Source organism: Myotis nattereri (genome assembly GCF_964212035.1).
Source record: "Myotis nattereri genome assembly, chromosome: 2".
Taxonomy (NCBI): Eukaryota; Metazoa; Chordata; class Mammalia; order Chiroptera; family Vespertilionidae; genus Myotis; species Myotis nattereri.
Genome location: NC_138076.1, coordinates 189,116,768 through 189,134,403, shown reverse-complemented (window position 1 = coordinate 189,134,403; position 17,636 = coordinate 189,116,768). Strand labels below are relative to the sequence as shown.

Here is a 17,636-nt window from a genome sequence, read left to right as displayed (position 1 = left end):
ATCCTGATGTGGCTTCATCACACCCTGCTTAAGACAGCCCAGGCAAAATGAAAAGTCCAGGACTCTTCGAACCCTCTGGAGATTACTCCTGGCCCTTAAACAGGCCCACTGACTTTATTCAGCAAAGACTTATAGTCCTCAGGGGTCCCTCCCCAGCAATGACCCAAAAGAGTCAATGATTTGACTCATGTACATAAAACCAGTGGGGAATGTACTGGGCTGCATATCTGGCACTTTGGCCAGACGGGTCATGCTGTGCTGTCTGTTCCTAAAACACATAGATAGGAAGGTGCTGACATCAGGCCAGGCCTTGAGATATGGTCTCATGGCCCCTTCCCAGCACATAGGCCTTCTTTCTCAGAAGGCCCGGAAGTCTCATTCCAAATTTGGGAGACAAAAGACTGGAAAAAGTGTAAATAAAGAGAGTGTCCTCCATACTGGGGGCCCAGAATTTGAAAGACACATTTTTCTCTAGGCCTCCACAGAATTTAATAATAAAATGTAACTCCTGTAGTCTGGACTGCAGTTCAACCTCTACTTCGGCAGAGTGCTGGGACTGTGGTCAGCTGGCCAGCTTAATAAAGGCTCTTAAATTTAAATTCTGAGTCGGTGGTCTATCTCTCTGAGCCAACCCATAACAATAACATTAGGTGGTTTAGATTTCAGAAAAGTCACTTTATATAAACTGAATTAGTTGGTATGAGCAGTAAACATTGGTCAGCAACTCCAATGCATACAGCGGCTGGACAAGATACATAAGTACTTGAAACACTTAGTGTAAGACAAAAGGGTGTAGAGGGTGAATGTCTAGTCTAAAGAGGACAACTACCACTCTGGGTAATTTTTCCAACTCAGATCCTGGGCTTAATGCTGTCAGTTCATCTCATTTTTAAAATAATCAGTAGAAATAAAAATTTCTGTCTTTCAGTTTTTAAATGTGGCAACTGATATGAAGTTTGAACATACATTGTGGTGGTCTAATAAAACACTGGTTGGATTTTGCCTATGAACTGCATTTGTAGCACCTAGACTAAAGGTATTGAGACCAACTGTGACATTTTTAAGTTATCTCTCAAGATGAGAGGTAACTGGAGTAGTAGTTATGGGACTGTCAGGGAGGTGATAGGTAGAATAAGTTCAGTGAGAATGAAAAAATCTTAGGGACAGATCTGATATGGAAAATAAAGTAAAAATAGAGCATAGATTAAGAGGGGGAAAGTGTTTGTTTTTTGAGGAGACAAGTGCAGTTTTTAGATACATGGTATGGAGTATACTGGCATAGTCACCTATAGAGATGACCACTAGGTAGCTGAAAATGAAGACCTGGAGATCAGGAGAACTGCTGAGGCTCCACTATGAGATTTAGGAGTCATCTGTATACAGATGCCTTTGTAAGCTATGGGGACAGTTGAGATCTCCAAGAGAGAAAGTGTAGAATATTATGAGGGTCAAAGACACAGCCTTGCTGAGCTTAGGGGACTGGAGACTATTGGTGGTGTAAGGAGGAAGACAAGCCTATGGGGGGAAAAAAATAAAGGCTTAGGACATAGAATGACCAGAGTTATACATCATGGAGGCCCCAGGAAGAAAAAAACTTTGATGTAGGAAGAGGTAATTAGCAATTTTAAATAATGCCAAAAAAATCAAAATGGCAAGGGTCTGGAAATAGGCTAACAGATGTGATAGAAGTAATTGGTGCCTTATAGGAAAACGATGGGGGACAGAATAAATAATTACAATGTCTCTTGTGAGAAATTTGAGAAATGAAGGAGTGAGATGGCATCGTTGCTTGAAGTCAGCGTCAATTTTTTTCTAACTGAGGAGGAAACTGAATATGTATGTAAAGGAGAAGGAAAAATAAAGAATGAGAAGGTGGAAGATTCCAGTTGGCTTCCATAACAAAATACCATGGGTTGAGTGGCTTATAAAACAGAAATTTATTTTCTCACAGTTCTGAAGGCTGGGAAACCTAACGTTAAGTGTCAGCCCAGTGAGTTTTTGGTGGGGGCTCTCTTCCTGATTTGCAGGTAGTCACCTCATTGCACTCTGACATGACTGAGAGAGCGAGTGAGCTCTCTGGTGTTTCCTTTCATAAGAACACCAATCCTATCATATCAGAACTGTGCCCTTATGACCTCATTTAATCTTACTGCTTTATATGCCCTATCTCCAGATATAGTCATACTGAGGGATAAGGCTTTAGCATATGAATTTTTTGGGTACTATTTAGTCCACAGCATAAAAGAAAGAGAAGATGATTGATATAACAAAATTCTAGAGGAGATACAAAAAAATAAATAAATAAATAAATAATAGGATGATGAACAATGGTTAGCGACATTAACACTGCTCTCTCTAGCAAAAGAGGAAGTTTGTAATCAAAATACTGAAACATTTTTATTTTTTATTTTATTTTTTTAAAATATATTTTATTGATTTTTTACAGAGAGGAAGGAAGAGAGATAGAGAGCTAGAAACATCCATGAGAGAGAAACATTGATCAGCCGCCTCCTGCACATCTCCCACTGGGGATATACCCGCAACCCAGGTACATGCCCTTGACCGTAATCGAACCTGGGACCCTTCAGTCCGCAGGCCGATGCTCTATCCACCGAGCCAAACCGGTTTCGGCTTTTTTTTTTTTTTTTTACTGAAACATTTTTAAACAGGACAGACATTTTGGGATTTTTGCATTAAATGGCCTCACTCTTCTTTGAAATGCTGCATTCTCTACCTCTGTGGTCTGCTATTATCCATCTTTCAGAGTTATCTCATTGTTACTTTATATAGTTTGAGATTTTTAGTTGTAATCAGTAGGAAAGTTTGTTATGGAAGGCACTTGCTCTATCTTAACTAGAACCATAGCCTCTCTGTATAATTTGTAATACTTTATTCAATCTTTTCCACTAGATTGAATGCTTATTGAGAATAATACCTGAGAATAGGGTCACTATATAGCAACACATCCAGTTCAGGATTCAGCACACAATATTTGATATGTGGTTTAAATCCAATAGAACACTTTCACTCGGGTTTAGTAGTTTTGGTATTATTTTTATTAAAGCAGAGAATCATTTCTGTTTTAAAGCTTGTGTAGCTTTCCAACCCTTGATGGGAGTCATCATCATATTTAGGTAATACTTTGTGTCTTTTTTTTATGGCCAACAAATATTCTTTTAGTTTTAATTTGGATTCCTGCTTTGTTTTGCAGTGCTGAAACATTTTTGTTGGAGAAATGTCTTCAAAGACAGAAAAGGATGAAGAGAGGCTGGTTCAAGCTGCCAAAGCATTCTTTCTTTCCATTCAAGATTTTGCTTCCTTCACGAACACACTCACCGAATTGTTTAATAGCTGTATGAATTCTAAGATTATCACAATGGCTGTGAAAGAAGATAGTTACGTTAAGGAAGTCTTTGAACAAATGGTCAGAATTTTTAGAGAGATGCAATCTGTAGTGAAGGCCAAGGATGACAACGTGCCAAAGCAACCTTTATTTTCCAAGATTGCAGCAGTGATGGGCACAGAGAAGAGTACGGATAATGCAAAAGAGTTGCCGTCGTCATACAGACAAAAGGTAGCACAAGGCAATATACCATTCATTGTCTCTCTGATAAGTAGTGGTAACACCCTTGCGAATTTGGAATCTGCTCTTTCACTCTTGCTGATGCATCCCATCATGAGTCTTCAATTAAGTGACTTCTATAGACAAGACACGAAAGGGCAATCAGATGCTACCACATCTGAGCAAAGCCCAAGGGCAGGTCCATCCACAACCACTACAGTAGACACTGTGAAAAAGTTGCAGAATGCACTAAGAATTGCGAATGCGAAGAATACCATTGAGTCAGCCGCAGAACAGTTGGAGCAAATTGTTAAAAATATGAGGCCAACCTTAGAGATCCTCCAAAAGGCCATACAGACGATGGAAGTTAGTGCTTATGGGGTTAAGAAAGTCAATGACTAGTAGAAGTGCAACAGAAGTGCTAATTTCTGGCAGAAAATGAGTTCAAAATCCTGTGAGTTTTCATAGCACATTTTTAGATCTTTGATGCCAGACATGTGGTCTATTGGGACATTGGTGCAAAGAGTAGTCACTTGGCAAACAATTTACTTCAAGTTTGCTTTAGTCAAATAAAAATAATAAAAAAAGCCCACTTGAAATGGTATTACTAAAAACAATTTATTGTTAAAAAAAATCAATGTAATATTACAGTTGAGGATGTTTCTAAACATTTTACATCATCTTAAAGAATGATCTAAATAACCTTAAAATAATTTTCACTCTTAGTAATTCTATTCCTAGTTACTACAGTGCAAAGTCCAGGTAAATATAAACATTATCAATAGATAATCTGGCAGAAACGATGTTCAGAATTAGGAAGCATATAAAGTAACCCTCTGCATTTTTGTCACTCATATACCAATTTCTATATACCTCAGGGACTAATCAATATTTTTTATGAGAAGTAATAGAATTTTATTACATGAATAACATTAGAGTTTATGATTTGTTTTCATTGGTAACCTACTGAGGTCTTATGATTAGCCTATATTAAAGGCTGAAAATTGGAGGTGATCTAATCTTCCACAATGAAATTACCATGACACTGAGATGTGCTTGTAGCGGGAAAGAAAAGTTAGATAAGTCCATTTATCTACCATAAAGTCTTCGGCTCTCATGTGTTATAAATGAATTTATGCTCTCAAGATTGCCCTATTTCACTTGACAACTAACAGGAACTTTGTTGAGAATAAGAAAAGCAATTATTAACTCTAGTTATTTGTTGGAATTTTCTTTTTGAGGGAAAATGCTTAAGTTATTTTCTTTACTTAAACATTTCCTCATTGAAAATGTAAACCTTATTTTCTCCTTTAAAAAGAAAATGTCTCTGTACTCTGTTAAAAAAAAAAAAAAAGCCTGGCTGGTGTGGCTCAGTGGTTGAGTATCAACCTATGAACCTGGAGGTCAGGGTTGGATTCCTGGTCAAGGCAAATGCCCAGGTTGTGAGCTTGATCCCCAGTGTGGGGCATCCAGGAGGCAGCCAATCAGTGATTCTCCCTCATCATTGTTGTTTCTATCTCTTTCTTCCTCTCCTCTCTGAAATCAATAAAAATATATTTTAAAAAAGAGGCTGAAACATGAGAAACTGAAAGGGAAAGAAATTACTTGCGAGCTTTTGATGAAGAGGGAAGAAGAAGGTATTCTATGTACTTTTTAGTCTTCTATGCAGTCACTCCACCAAGATAACCTCCTTACTTATGGCTGCTTGAAAGTTGCACTTTTGTTAGCCCAGCCAAGAAAGTTGCACTTTTGTCAGCTCCAAAGCCAAGGCTGTCATTGTAATTACCACTGTAATCTTAACTAAGGCATTCTTTCCTTGCTCCCTAACAATAAGACCATCACAATATCCAGTGGTGAGGGTAAAGGAGATTTTGACTATTTCCAGGGTTTAGAGGGCTTGGAAAAAGCATGCATTTTAATACATGAATTCTGCATTTTGTCTCAGCTCCAAAGCTGAAACCTCGTTCATTTGCAATAGATATCCGTTAATTGGTGTCCTATATTGAGGAAAATCTTGAGCTGATTCATTTGCTATTCTCCCCTCAAAAATACATATATATAAATGGGAGTAGGGAGGTGCTGCTCTCACTTTGCTGCTTTTTTGGAACCTGTCTGTGTCCTGGGTTTCATTCCCTCCTCTTGGTTGTAGTTTGTGTCTCAGAATGTTTCAACAGCTGGGGGGATCCACGTGGAAATGAATGGGACTACGGAATAAAAATAAGGGAGTATCCTTATATTCATCACAACTCCTCCAATTGCTTGAAATAAAAAGTTTAATTCAAATTATTTAAGCAAAAATATAGTTTATTGATTTATATAATGAAAAGCCTACAGTATGCAATTTCAGGAACAGTTGGATCTCGGGTCTTGTTCACTCTCATCCGGACTCAGTTTTTTTCATTTCTTAGTTCTTCCTTTACTGTGTTAGCTCCATTCTCAGGGAGGTATTAATCTCCACTCAAAAAAACAACAAACAAACAAACAAAAAAGGCCCATCCAATTCCCAAAGCCAAAGAAGTGTCCCAAATTTATCTCATAAACTCTGATTGTGTCATTTTCTACTCCAGCACGATCTCTGTGTCCATGGAGAAGGAACATACTGAGTTACTGGTCCACTCAAAGGCAGTGGTCTGAGTCAGCTCTGCATTAGCTGATGGGGGTGGGGGACACAGAGTTATTCTGCAAGGATATACAGGGTACCTTGACTGGAATAAAGCCAAAGGGTACAAGAAAAGCAAAATGACAAAGTTCCTTTATACTCCACTTTTTAAAAAATATATTTTATTGATTTTTACAGAGAGGAAGGGAGAGAAGTAGAGAGTTAGAAACATCAATGAGAGAGAAACATCGATTAGCTGCCTCCTTCACACTCCCTCCTAGGTATGTGCCTGCAACCAAGGTACATGCCCTTGACCGGAATCGAACCTGGGACCCTTGAGTCTGCAGGCTGACGCTCTATCCACTGAGCCAAGCTGGTTAGGGCTATACTCCACTTTTTAAAGAGATGGTGACAATGGTCAAAAAGGAGAGAGCAGCAATAACTACAGGAGCAGGGATGCACTTTTTGCTGGAAGCTGTAAAAACAAACAAAAGAGAGATATTTTAGGTAGCAGAGATTGAAAAAAATTACCTAATTTCTTCTTTGATTCAATTTTTTAACTTAGAAAATTTATAATAAAAGTATTCAAAGTTAGCTACTTTGAAAAAAGTATTCTCAGATATTTATAATTAACAGAACTCAGCTTACATATTTCGCAGATGATGAAAGAGGCACCATTTATTAATACATTTATTTCAAGTTACCAAGCTGGTTGGTGGTAGAGATCTCCTGGTTTTCTATCTTTATTATTATTATCAGCATCCCCATCACCCCCATCTTAATTATCATCTTCATCACCATTATGAAAGCTAACATTGATTAAGTAATTTATTCTGTGTTAGAATCTGTTTTAAGCACTTGCTATAAATAAACTCAATCCTCACAACAATCCTTTGAGGTAGTTATTTGCATTATCCTCATATTTTGTTGAGTACAACTGTGACACAGAAATTTGAAGACCCCAAATGTGGTGGACTGCAGCTGGGAACACAAGCTAAGCTAGCCAGTTGCTAGACTGAACTGTGTTTTAATATGGAGAGGAGACCCTGGGCAGTGCCCTTAATTCTCGACCTGCTGAAGACAAGACTGAACTTTTTCCAAGGTGGGGTAGAGGGATATTGGAAACCCAGGGGTTTAATTTTGTGGAAATAAAGATCCATTCATCCTCCCATGCCAGTCTCAGGAAATACCTTTTCTTGTGACATCGCAAGAACTCTACTTCCACTGGTAATAGATGGGGACAAATGGGGAGCCCCACCAATAACCCTTTGTTTCTATTCTTACTGTAAATATTACTGAAGCACACATTTGCTCCATTGAACTACTATCCCACTTCCATATCCACAATACTTTCCTGGAGTTTTTCAGTTGTGTTTGTTGCTATCAACATTTCCTCTAGGCAAGCAATGCCTCCATTTTATAAATGGACAGGCTCAGACTTTGTCATTTACATATCTACTAACATATGCCCAGTTTTACTGGCTCAGAAGTCTATTTTCTTTTTTTAAAAAAATATTTTTATTGATTTCAGAGAGGAAGAGAGAGGGAGAGAGATCCAAACATCAATGATGAGAATCATTGATTGGCTGCCTCTTACATGCTCCCTACTGGGGACTGAGCCCACAACCTGGGCATGTACCCTTGGCCAAAATTGAACTTGAGACCCTTCAGTCCATAGGCCAACGCTCTATCCACTGAGCCAAACCATTTAGGGCCAGAAGTCTATTTTTTTCCACGCCATGTGCTCTCTTAGATTCATTCAATTACATGCTCATTCTTTCATCCAATTGTCTGAGATAGACATTCTACTTCAAGGTGAATGTGATGCCAAAATAGGTAAAACTAATTTGAGAAAATTAAAACCCAGAGTAAAAGAAAGCAGGAAACAGGAAGTTAATAAAATAAAATAAATAATAATAATGATAATGGTAATAGTAGTGAAAACATTTTGAGTACTTAGATACTATTCTGAGTGTATTTACTCCTCAGAATCAAATAAGGTGGGTTTTATTTAAAAAATCATTTCTATTTTACCTGTAAGAAACAGGCACAGACTAAGCCATTTGCCCATGTTTTCACTGCTAGCAACTACAATTGACTATATTTTTTTCTAGAAACATGCTTAAGAATTTTGATTATGTTAAACATTTTAACAAATAAATCCCTCTCCTTTGTGAATTCAGTGATACAGAACAGAGTATGTATTTGTGTGTCTACAGATTTTTGGCACAGATTATTTTGCTGAAAAAGCAACACTTAAGGGCAAATAGTTAACATACACTAGCTTGCCAAATACTTTGAGTCTTTCCATGGGCCTGAAAACATCTGTTTCTATAGTAACCAGTATAGGCCATGTGAGGAGAGAAGAATTAGAAGGGAAAGCTATTAGTTTAGAATGTCTTAAACAGTTTTTCTTTTGCAAATTCACTCCCTAATTATATTATGCTACTAATTTGACCCCTCAACTCTCTGAAAGCAACAGATTCATGGGAACTCTTTGAACTTGAGAACTGCAGTTGCAAGTTAACTGAACCAATTTTGAAATACATTGAAGGGCTGGAATACTGTTTAATCTATTGTCTCTTTATTGGGAGAATTACAGTATCCTGGCTGGTTAGTTTTAAATGTGTTTATGTTGGCTTTCAAATATCATATCTTCCAAGTTAAGAGGGAACTGGAGAGGAAGCATAAGTTACTGGCTCATAGGGACTTTTTGGGACATTGACTAGCTTATGGCTCGCTAGTAAAAAAAATAAAAAAAAAAGAAAAGGACAAGAAACAGTCTCCTGAGATGATTCCAGTTTCATGAGGAATTGGATGTAAGTACTCCAGAACACCATTGGTGAGTTCTCTAAGCTGAGGTGAATCACACAGTCCAGGTGACTGGGAAAACTTAAGTGGGCAATAGGAATTATCTAGAAAATCAGGAAGCAAAACATGTCACCCCAAAATAAGCCTCTTTGGCATAATGATTATTTTGAGCTGAAGGCAATCAAGGCCAGCAGATTCAGGAAAAGCTTTTTACCTCCTCCTTAACTGCCTAAAAGAATTTAGAGGGTCCTGCAGAGGAAGAGAGCTACTACCAGAGATAACCTTTTATATCAGATTTATCTGAATGGCAGGGAAAACACTGGCTTACCAAATATTTACTCTTCTCATCTTCCTATGAATTGTCTTCCTCCTTTTTGAAGCTCAGACCCCCATTCTTTTCCTTAGCTCAAGAACATTATAAACTTCAATTGCCTAACTACCTTGGAGTCTTATATTTTTATGGAGCTCCTGTATGTATAAAATTATTATTTTTCTTGTTAATCTGTCTTTTCATTATGGTGGGAGGGGGTGGGTCTCAGCCAAGAACTTAGAAGGGTAGAGGGAAAATTATTTTTCTTCTCCTACAGCACATTGATCTCAGTCCATCCCAGCGAAAGACTCCCAGACCAGAAAACACATCACTTCCCTCCTCCCATTGTTCATGTATGGATCAATCCAATACTGCTCTAGGATGTTGGGGTAAATAGAGTATTATTTATCAATTGACAGAAATGACTTTAAGAAAATTCTCAGATATAGCTTACTCATTGAGAAAAACACAATGCAGTTAATAGCTGAAAGTATTCTGAAGCTAATCAAAACCCTCCCCCCCCCCCCCCATTTTTTAGTAGTGGAACCAAGGATGGAGCAGCCTTCTCTGCACACAAACGTACAAAGTAACACACCCGATGTTTAAATAATGGTTGTAGCTGCTCACTGCAGAAAGCTATTCATTCACTCTGGAGAAAGCGAGGAAGACTTCCTAGTAGAGGACTATAGGGAACTTGAAGTAGGAATGGGGGTTTTCCGTGAGAGATATAAACAAGTGGAAGAATATACCATGTTCGTGGAGGGTGGAATTAGCATCATATGTTCACACTACCCAAGGTAATCTATAGATTCAATGCAATCTCCATTAAAATACCAACAGCATATTTCACAGATCTAGAACAAATACTCCAAAAATTTATATGGAACAAAAAAAGACCTTGAATATTTATGACAATCTTGAGAAAGGGGAACAAAGTTGAAGAAATCACAATACCAGACATCAAGTTATACTACAAAGCCACTGTAATCAAAACTGCATGGTACTGGCACAAGAACAGACACATAGATCAATGGAACAGAATAGAGACCCCAGAAATTGACCCAAGCCATTATGCTCAATTAATACTTGACAAAGGAGGCAAGAACATACAATGGAGTCAAGACAGTCTCTTCAATAAATGGTGTTGGTATAACATGGACATGTACATGCACACACACAAAAAAATCAACAAAATGCAAAGAGAGCCCACTGTATGGGAGAACATATTTGCCAATGATACATCTGTTAAGGGTTTAATTTCCAAAATATATAAAGAATTCATGCAACTTAACAAAGGAAGAAACCAATTGTGCAGGGGCTTGGAACACTCGCCCCTTCTGAGGAAGGTCTCCTGTCCCCATGGCTGCTGCTTGCTTCCCATGTCCAGTCCAGATCAGACACCAAATAACAAAAGAGATTTGGTCCAGCTGAAATCAGAATCCAGATAAACGGAGGCTTGGCTACCAGACCCTATGTCTAAACCTAGCCTAACAACAGGAATGCTCAGAGCCTTCACAAGGATGTAAAGTGGTCCTTTTCATTAATATTTACAGTGTAAATTAAGATTATTGTTAAAATATTAAATTTGACAGCAAAATAGTTTTCAAATTATTTAAGTCAAGTTTTCAATTAATTAAATTTGGCTAATTTGAAATAATTATTCAAAAAGTATTAACCAAAATTTTCATTTCATGGTAAAATTGCTTAACATGCTATGAACCTAAAGCAGTCATATTTTTGTGCAAAAAAGTTATCTAGACTGCATTATAAATTTTCCAAAAATTCTCCTAATTAAATAAGAAAAGGGGGGTAGTGGAAAAATATAGTGGAAAAATGCCATGTAAGGAAATAGATCCTGTAACTAAATTACATTTAGATAAAATTTTTTTGTTTATAATGCTAATAGTGAGACACCCAGGAATAACACACATGATGCCAGGGTAAGCCAGGGAAAGATCATTTTAAAGAAAAAAACCCCAAGTAAGGTTTCTTTTATTAACCTTTGGTCGAGAATATGTTTGTATACTTTCAGAGAACAGCTTCAAGACCATGTGGATTCCTGCAACAGATCCCAGAGAGAAATTGACCAAATTGCCCCAGCCACAAAGACAGGAGAGACAGTTCAGAGATGGAGATGGTGAAGACGCCTTGCCATGCTAGCAGTCAGCAGCTGTGCGTTGCTGCAGGGTGCCCAGGACCAAACCAGAGAGGACCGGAACTGCATTACCACCATTTGTCCACCATCCAGAACCAGCATTTCATTGCTGGCATGTACACATGAACTGTTGGAAATTGAAATTTGGACTCAGAACTGTTGGACTTTGAAATTGGGACTTGTTCTTATATTTCTAGTCTACAGATACTTGATTTTTTAAAGAAAAAATAAGGGGGAGATGCAGGAATCCATTTATTGTCTTCACTAGCTGAGTATAGACAGAGAACCCCCAAAAGTTAGTAACCTTGAAGCCCTAGCAAAGGTCAGGGCTGTGTACCACGCAGTTAATCTAGATCCCACCCAGTTAATCTAGATAATGGTAGCTGAAGCAACCTCCCTACCTTTAATCATGTAAATAGCTGAAGCAACCTCCCTACGACCTAGTCTGTGTGTCATTGAAACCTCCTTACCCTAGGGCTACCCCAGACCAAATAAAAGGTTGGAGCATCCCGAGCATCAGGGGAAGTCTCTCTCCTTGAGTTGGACTTGCCCACCTGGCTCCCCAAACATTTCCAAATTATCTCGTGCCTTTTTCTCTCATTTGTTGTGCGGTTCCTCTTTCAGATACCGAACCCTCCTCCACTCGGGACGTGGAAGGAAACTCACTCAACATGCAGCCACTGTGAAAAACAGTATTGAAGTTCCTCAAAAAATTAAAAATGGAACTGCCTTTTGACCCAGCAATCCTATTTCTGGGAATATATCCTAAGAATCCAGGAACACCCATCAGAAAGAATATATGCACCCTATGTTCATAGCAGTACAATATATAATAGTTAAGATCTGGAAACAGTCTAAGTGCTCATCAGTAGATGAGTGGATAAAACAGTTGTGGTACATTTACATTATGGAATACTATGCAGCTGTAAAAAGAAGGAACTCTTACCCTTTGAGACAGCATGAAAGGACTTGGAGAATATTATGCTAAGCGAAATAAGCTAGAAAGACAAGTATCACAGGATGTCATTCATATGTAAAATATAATGAACAAAGTAAATTGATGAATGAAATAGATCCAGAGACATGGAAGCATGGAACAGACTGACAAATCTCTGAGGGAAGGCGGGGGGTGCAGGGGTTGGGGGATAGGGGGTGGGGAGAGATTCACCAAAGAACTTACATGCATATATGCATAACCCATGGACACAGACAATAGTGTGGTGAAGGTCTGGGGATGGGGTGAGGGTGGGTTGAAGGCGGGTTCTTGGGGAGATAAGGAGGACATTTGTAATACTTTCAAAAATAAAGCCATTTTTTAAAAAAGAGAGTAAACAACTGCACATATGGATAAGAACATTCCCCTTCCCCCTAAATCAAATAGGACACAGCGTTTGCTACAGAACTATTACTCTGTGAATTGACTATGGCTGGCAACACACAAAGATAAAATGGAATCAGCCATGTGTTTTTCTAAAAAAGAGCTTAATATTTTTTTTGGTATTGTGGTAACTCTAATTCCTCCTGCTTCACTTCATTTTCCCCAATATCATCAGAGCTCTTGCTAAAGTATTGATCTAAATAATGCTCCCTCCATTCTATAAAAACTTCTAGTGACTTCTCATTACCTACATACAGCATGTAGTTCAAAAGTCCTGGGCATGGAATACACGAGTTTTATAGTTGGTCCCCCTCAGAACTCTACCGATCCACTCACTCTCCTACTCTTTCTATTCCCAATCCTTTTCTATGTCCTGCACATCCTACATTGCAGCCGTCCAGAATTTTGGAGATTCCCTGAAGTCACTAGGCTGTTCTAAATCTCTGTGATTTAGTATGTACTGTTTTGTGCTTGAAATGACTCTTCCTTCTCTCACTGAAAATCCCCATTCCCCGTGGTCCTCTACTATGAAGTCTTCCTCAACGTTCCCCAGAGAGAATGATAGCTTCCTACAGTGAGCAGCTACAGCCATTGCTTGAACATTGGGTACGTAACTTTGTACTTTTGTGTGTAGATATTTGTTCATATTTTCATTTCTCATTGAACTTAAAATCTTCCTGGCAGAGTAGTTCTGCTTTATTCCTTTTATATTGCCTGGGGCCCACTAGGCCAGTTCCTGGAACATAGCAGACAATAGATAAGAGTGGATGAATGAGTCATACCTCCTGCTTTACTTGTAGCACTCCTTATTTATGAAAAGATCATAACAAGAAAGTGAGTTTGAGGGAGAAGGAAAAGATGCTATATTTTATGAACTATCTTTTCCAGTAGAGGTTTACTCTCCCATCTAGAATGCCCCCCTATCTTAGTGCCATTGCAGAAATATATTTTCCTAGCGGTAGTTAAGGAGAAAGAAGAGGGGAGAAACCAATAAATCAGACATATTCCCCCCCCCTCCCCCCTCTAATCTGTCAGTTCCGCCATTATAGAAGGCCGATTTCTCTGTTCTTGGCCTTTAAAAGAATCATAGCCTGTGATCCTGATAAGGGTGAATTCAATTTAGATCAATAATAATACCTTTTAGCAGCTGACAGTTATATGTGCTCTGATTTCCAGTTGACCTCAGTTGCAACCAATTTCCTCTTGGGTGGTAGCTCATATTTACAACTTCAAACAACTCATAGGGAGGGACCAGAACCTCCTCCCTGAGAGAGAAGTCTTGTACAGGTGCACCCAGGCAGGTAAGTATGGTAAATAGAGTTTGGTTCCCAGACTTCTGTGCCTCTTTTCTTAGGAGGGAGGTGGGCAGGAATTGGCCAAATCGAAGGGTGGCACCTATGTAGGCTTTCAAGTAGAAATCGGCCTCATGATGCACCTGGTAGCACAGAGAGTCATTCTTCACGGCAATCCCTTTCCTCAGGAGCTGGATTGCTGAGGTCAGGTAGTAATGTAGGTATTTGAAATGGAATGAATGTTTATACTGCCATGGAGACCTGGCAGCACTGGCCATGGCTCTAGTGAATTCAGAGCGAACATGGTTGTTCAATGTGTAAACCAAGATGGCCACAGCATGTGTGATCGTCATATTCTTAGGGAGAGCTTTAGGTCGGTTCAGCCAGGTTAAATGGGCATTATTCCAGATCTTGTAATAATTTGTCTGGGCTTCTACTTCTTTTGCGACATAATCCCCTTGACTTAGCTCCTTCATGACCTGTTGGCTGCAGCCTTGGTATTGATCGTCAAAGGAATCTGGTGCCAAGTCAAAGTTGATTTTAATTGCAGCCTATAAGAAAAGAAAAATCTTGATTATAATTTTTCCAATCAGATGATGAATCTGATAGCAGATTTTCTATACTCTATAAGACCGTCTTCTCAAAACCAGTATTTGCTGAAGTTTCACGTATAATCATTACACTGCTCCAGTCCTTCCTGTGTCAGTGACCTGTGTTAGAGATTGAATTTGTTTTGATACATATCACTGAGAGCTCAAAAATGCGCATCTCCCCATGGAGGAAGTGATCTTCTTTGTTTCACCAAAATCATGGTATTTTTTATTTTTGCACATTGGGTATGTTGAAGAAAACAATTAATAACCTTAAAGTTTAGTTTTACTTTCTATTTCATCTACTGACTCCCTTCACATTTCTTCGTGGGTGTTTTAAGAACTATCTCTTTTTATAAATACCTAAAAGCTATATTAAGCCTTTGAAGTGTATTTAATAAAAGACTTAAGTGATGAATAAAGTTGGGTCCTCCAGGGGATTCCCAGTAATAACAGCCCTCTCCCCTATTCAGGCTCTGAAAAAAATTGAGAAAAAAAGAGAGCAAATCTGAAAGGCTAAAATATCATTTTCATTTATGAATCTGAAAGGACAGAGCAGGACTGATGGCTGTGTCCTTAACCCCTCTTCCAAGAAAAAGCCGCAGGGTGTATCAGTTACTCAGCCTGCCCTTATCTCGGCCAATGGGAAAGCGGGGGAAACTAGCCCAAGGCCAAAAGTATGCTGGCCACCACCCTGTCTTTGTGTAACCAGACCCTAGCTGCACCCTGCCCCCGACCCCAAGCCCTATAAATTCTTTGTTCTCTTGGGATTCGGGGCTCTCTCTTGCACCCAGTAATGGAGGCAAGGGGGGGACCAAGTGAGCTTGTATAAGAGACCCTCTGCTTTTGCATCGGACTGGCTCCCTGACGTGGTTTTTTGGGGATCTTGAAATCTGGGCATAACAGAATCATGTCATGTTGGGGCTCACATCTGTAGATCTGATGGCAAGTGGACTTGTTAGAAATAAACCCCAGAGTGAGGCAGACTTGCCCATTCAGCTATAGATAGTGCTGGATTGCAGCCTACCCGGGTATGATTCCTTTCACAGAGAAACACAGAACTCTTGGCCTTTGCCATCAGGCTAGCTCCCCGGAGGAAGAAAAGCAGTGTCAAACTCAGCATACCCAATTTTCCTTCCTTATATTACCAATCAAGTAAATTTTCCCACCTCCAGTAGTGTAGTGAGTAAAGAGTGAACAGTGGTCGGGAGTGTGCCTAGGAAAGTCACTCCTATTGGAAATCAGGAGTGGGAAAAACACATTTTCTAATGGGGAACCAATTGAATATTACTTATTGATATCTAGTGCATATTAAACTAAGATTATAGTTTGAATACAACTTCACTAAGTGCCATTAGCCCATCACGGAGAGCCATATTTCAATGATCTAAATCCCAAGATTTTTCCTGCTTGACAAAGGAATGATGCTTTTCTAATGAACTGTACTCATTAAGGAATATATTAAGAGATACAATTGCATCCAGTCAATACCAAAGATTTGTGGCTGAAACTAAAAATAACATACCATTTGGTATTTTTACTGTTATTTATGTTAAATCATCTAGTTGTTATAAATTAGAAAAAATTTTTAAGACGGCTTAAATAATTTCAACCAATAACTCTGTATAGCAACTTTACAAGTAAATCTAGAGAATCTATTTAAGCCAAAACAACAATAACAAATCAATAATATCACATTTTGCCAAACCCTTGTTATGGTAAACTCTAAAACTTTATTATATTACTAGATGTCAAATATGTAGTCTGTTATTTTTTAATATTAGGTTGTTTTTCCTTAGGTGGAACTTTAAATTATAATACTTCTTTTGAGTTGATCCATAGGATACAGTCAAAAGCCACATAGACTTGGTTAATTTTGCATTATTTGTCCTACAGAAGCAGTTTTACTTAAGTTTTGTGGACAACCCAGAAAATAATGCCATACCTCTAGCATCCATGTCAGGTTTATAAACTAAAGAATTTCACAATTTCAAATAATTTGTTTTCCACACTCTTCGCCAGCAAAACTTACTGTGTCTGAATGAAACACAGTGCCAATCCCACAGTGCCGAAAGGTCATTGTGAAGTCACCAGGAGAACGCTCTATTGGAGCATTAATCAGACAGAGACCACCTCCTCAATTGTGCCCGACCTGGGAACTCACCGTGGGTCTCTGCAGGCCAGCAATCAGCAGCAGGAGAGGAAGCTGTGTTCGGAGGAGCCAGATTCCTGTTGCAGGAACTGTAGTTATTGGGAATAAAATCTTCCTGCATCTGTTGGTCAAGGGACAGCATTTGTTTGAGTTAAATGTACTTCTTCCATCTTGTAGCTTCATGCTGAAACGAGTTCTCCCGATTTTTCCTTTGGGCTTTTCTATGCGAGTCTCAGCAAGAACCTTCCTTGCTAATGTTTATGCAAAGACTTCTGTTGACCACTACCAACTAGCAGTTTTTATGAGGGAAGAGATCAGCTCCAACTTTGTGTTGCAAAACTGAAATATCTGACTAAAGAAGGAGTTCTAAAGTAATTGGGAGTTTCCGATGGGGAAAAAAACCCCCACAACCGCAACCCTAAAACCAACCCTTGTCTGACCTGTATGCAGAGGAATTCGAAAGGAATGTTGAAGGTCAGGCTCTGCAGCTCAACCTCAACTTGCTAGTGAGGCAGAAGGCACACACCGTACAGTGTTTGGGGCCAAGTGTTATGATCCTGAGCCGCGGGCTTTCACTGGGAGTGATATGATTGGCTCGTGCAGGTGGTTGGGAAGATGTCACCTCAAGATGGGCCCCATCTGGTGCTGCTGATAGGCCCTGCCCAGAGGTGGCTGTCAGAAAGCAGAGAACCTTTTAGTGTTACTGTCCCAAAGAGGGCTGTCTTTGCTGTTTTTCCATGGTGCCTCTCCAAATCAGAAATTATACTTGTTGGGGTCATAGGTCTTC

The 17,636-nt window shown here is 39.0% G+C and overlaps 2 protein-coding genes across 2 annotated transcripts; one reads left to right on the top strand and one right to left on the bottom strand.

The window, feature by feature from the left end:
• Positions 1-3,235: 3,235 nt before the first annotated feature.
• On the top strand, positions 3,236-6,016 carry LOC308513621 (uncharacterized protein C12orf60; the record flags this gene model as incomplete). Its single annotated transcript, XM_081083789.1, has 1 exon — positions 3,236-6,016. The coding sequence occupies one exon, from the start codon at positions 3,236-3,238 to the stop codon at positions 3,962-3,964; it is 729 nt and encodes a 242-aa protein (XP_080939915.1). The 3' UTR covers positions 3,965-6,016.
• ART4 (ADP-ribosyltransferase 4 (inactive) (Dombrock blood group)) lies at positions 5,852-17,286 on the bottom strand. The gene is made up of 3 exons (XM_081083788.1): positions 16,862-17,286; positions 13,953-14,658; positions 5,852-6,636 (listed from the first exon to the last, which is right to left on the bottom strand). The coding sequence occupies exons 1-3, from the start codon at positions 17,030-17,032 to the stop codon at positions 6,545-6,547; spliced, it is 969 nt and encodes a 322-aa protein (XP_080939914.1). The 5' UTR covers positions 17,033-17,286; the 3' UTR covers positions 5,852-6,544.
• Between the last annotated feature and the right edge of the window lie 350 nt (positions 17,287-17,636).

Bases quoted from the DNA above. Each gene is read 5' to 3' on its own strand.
- ART4 (XM_081083788.1), bottom strand. From the start codon at position 17,032: ATGAAGCTACAAGATGGAAGAAGTACATTTAACTCAAACAAATGCTGT. The intron at 14,659-16,861 runs GTGAGTTCCCAG...CTTTTCTTATAG, and splicing joins CTGGCCTGCAGAGACCCACG to GCTGCAATTAAAATCAACTT. The intron at 6,637-13,952 runs GTATTATTATTG...TTGTTTTTACAG, and splicing joins TAACTGTCAGCTGCTAAAAG to CTTCCAGCAAAAAGTGCATC.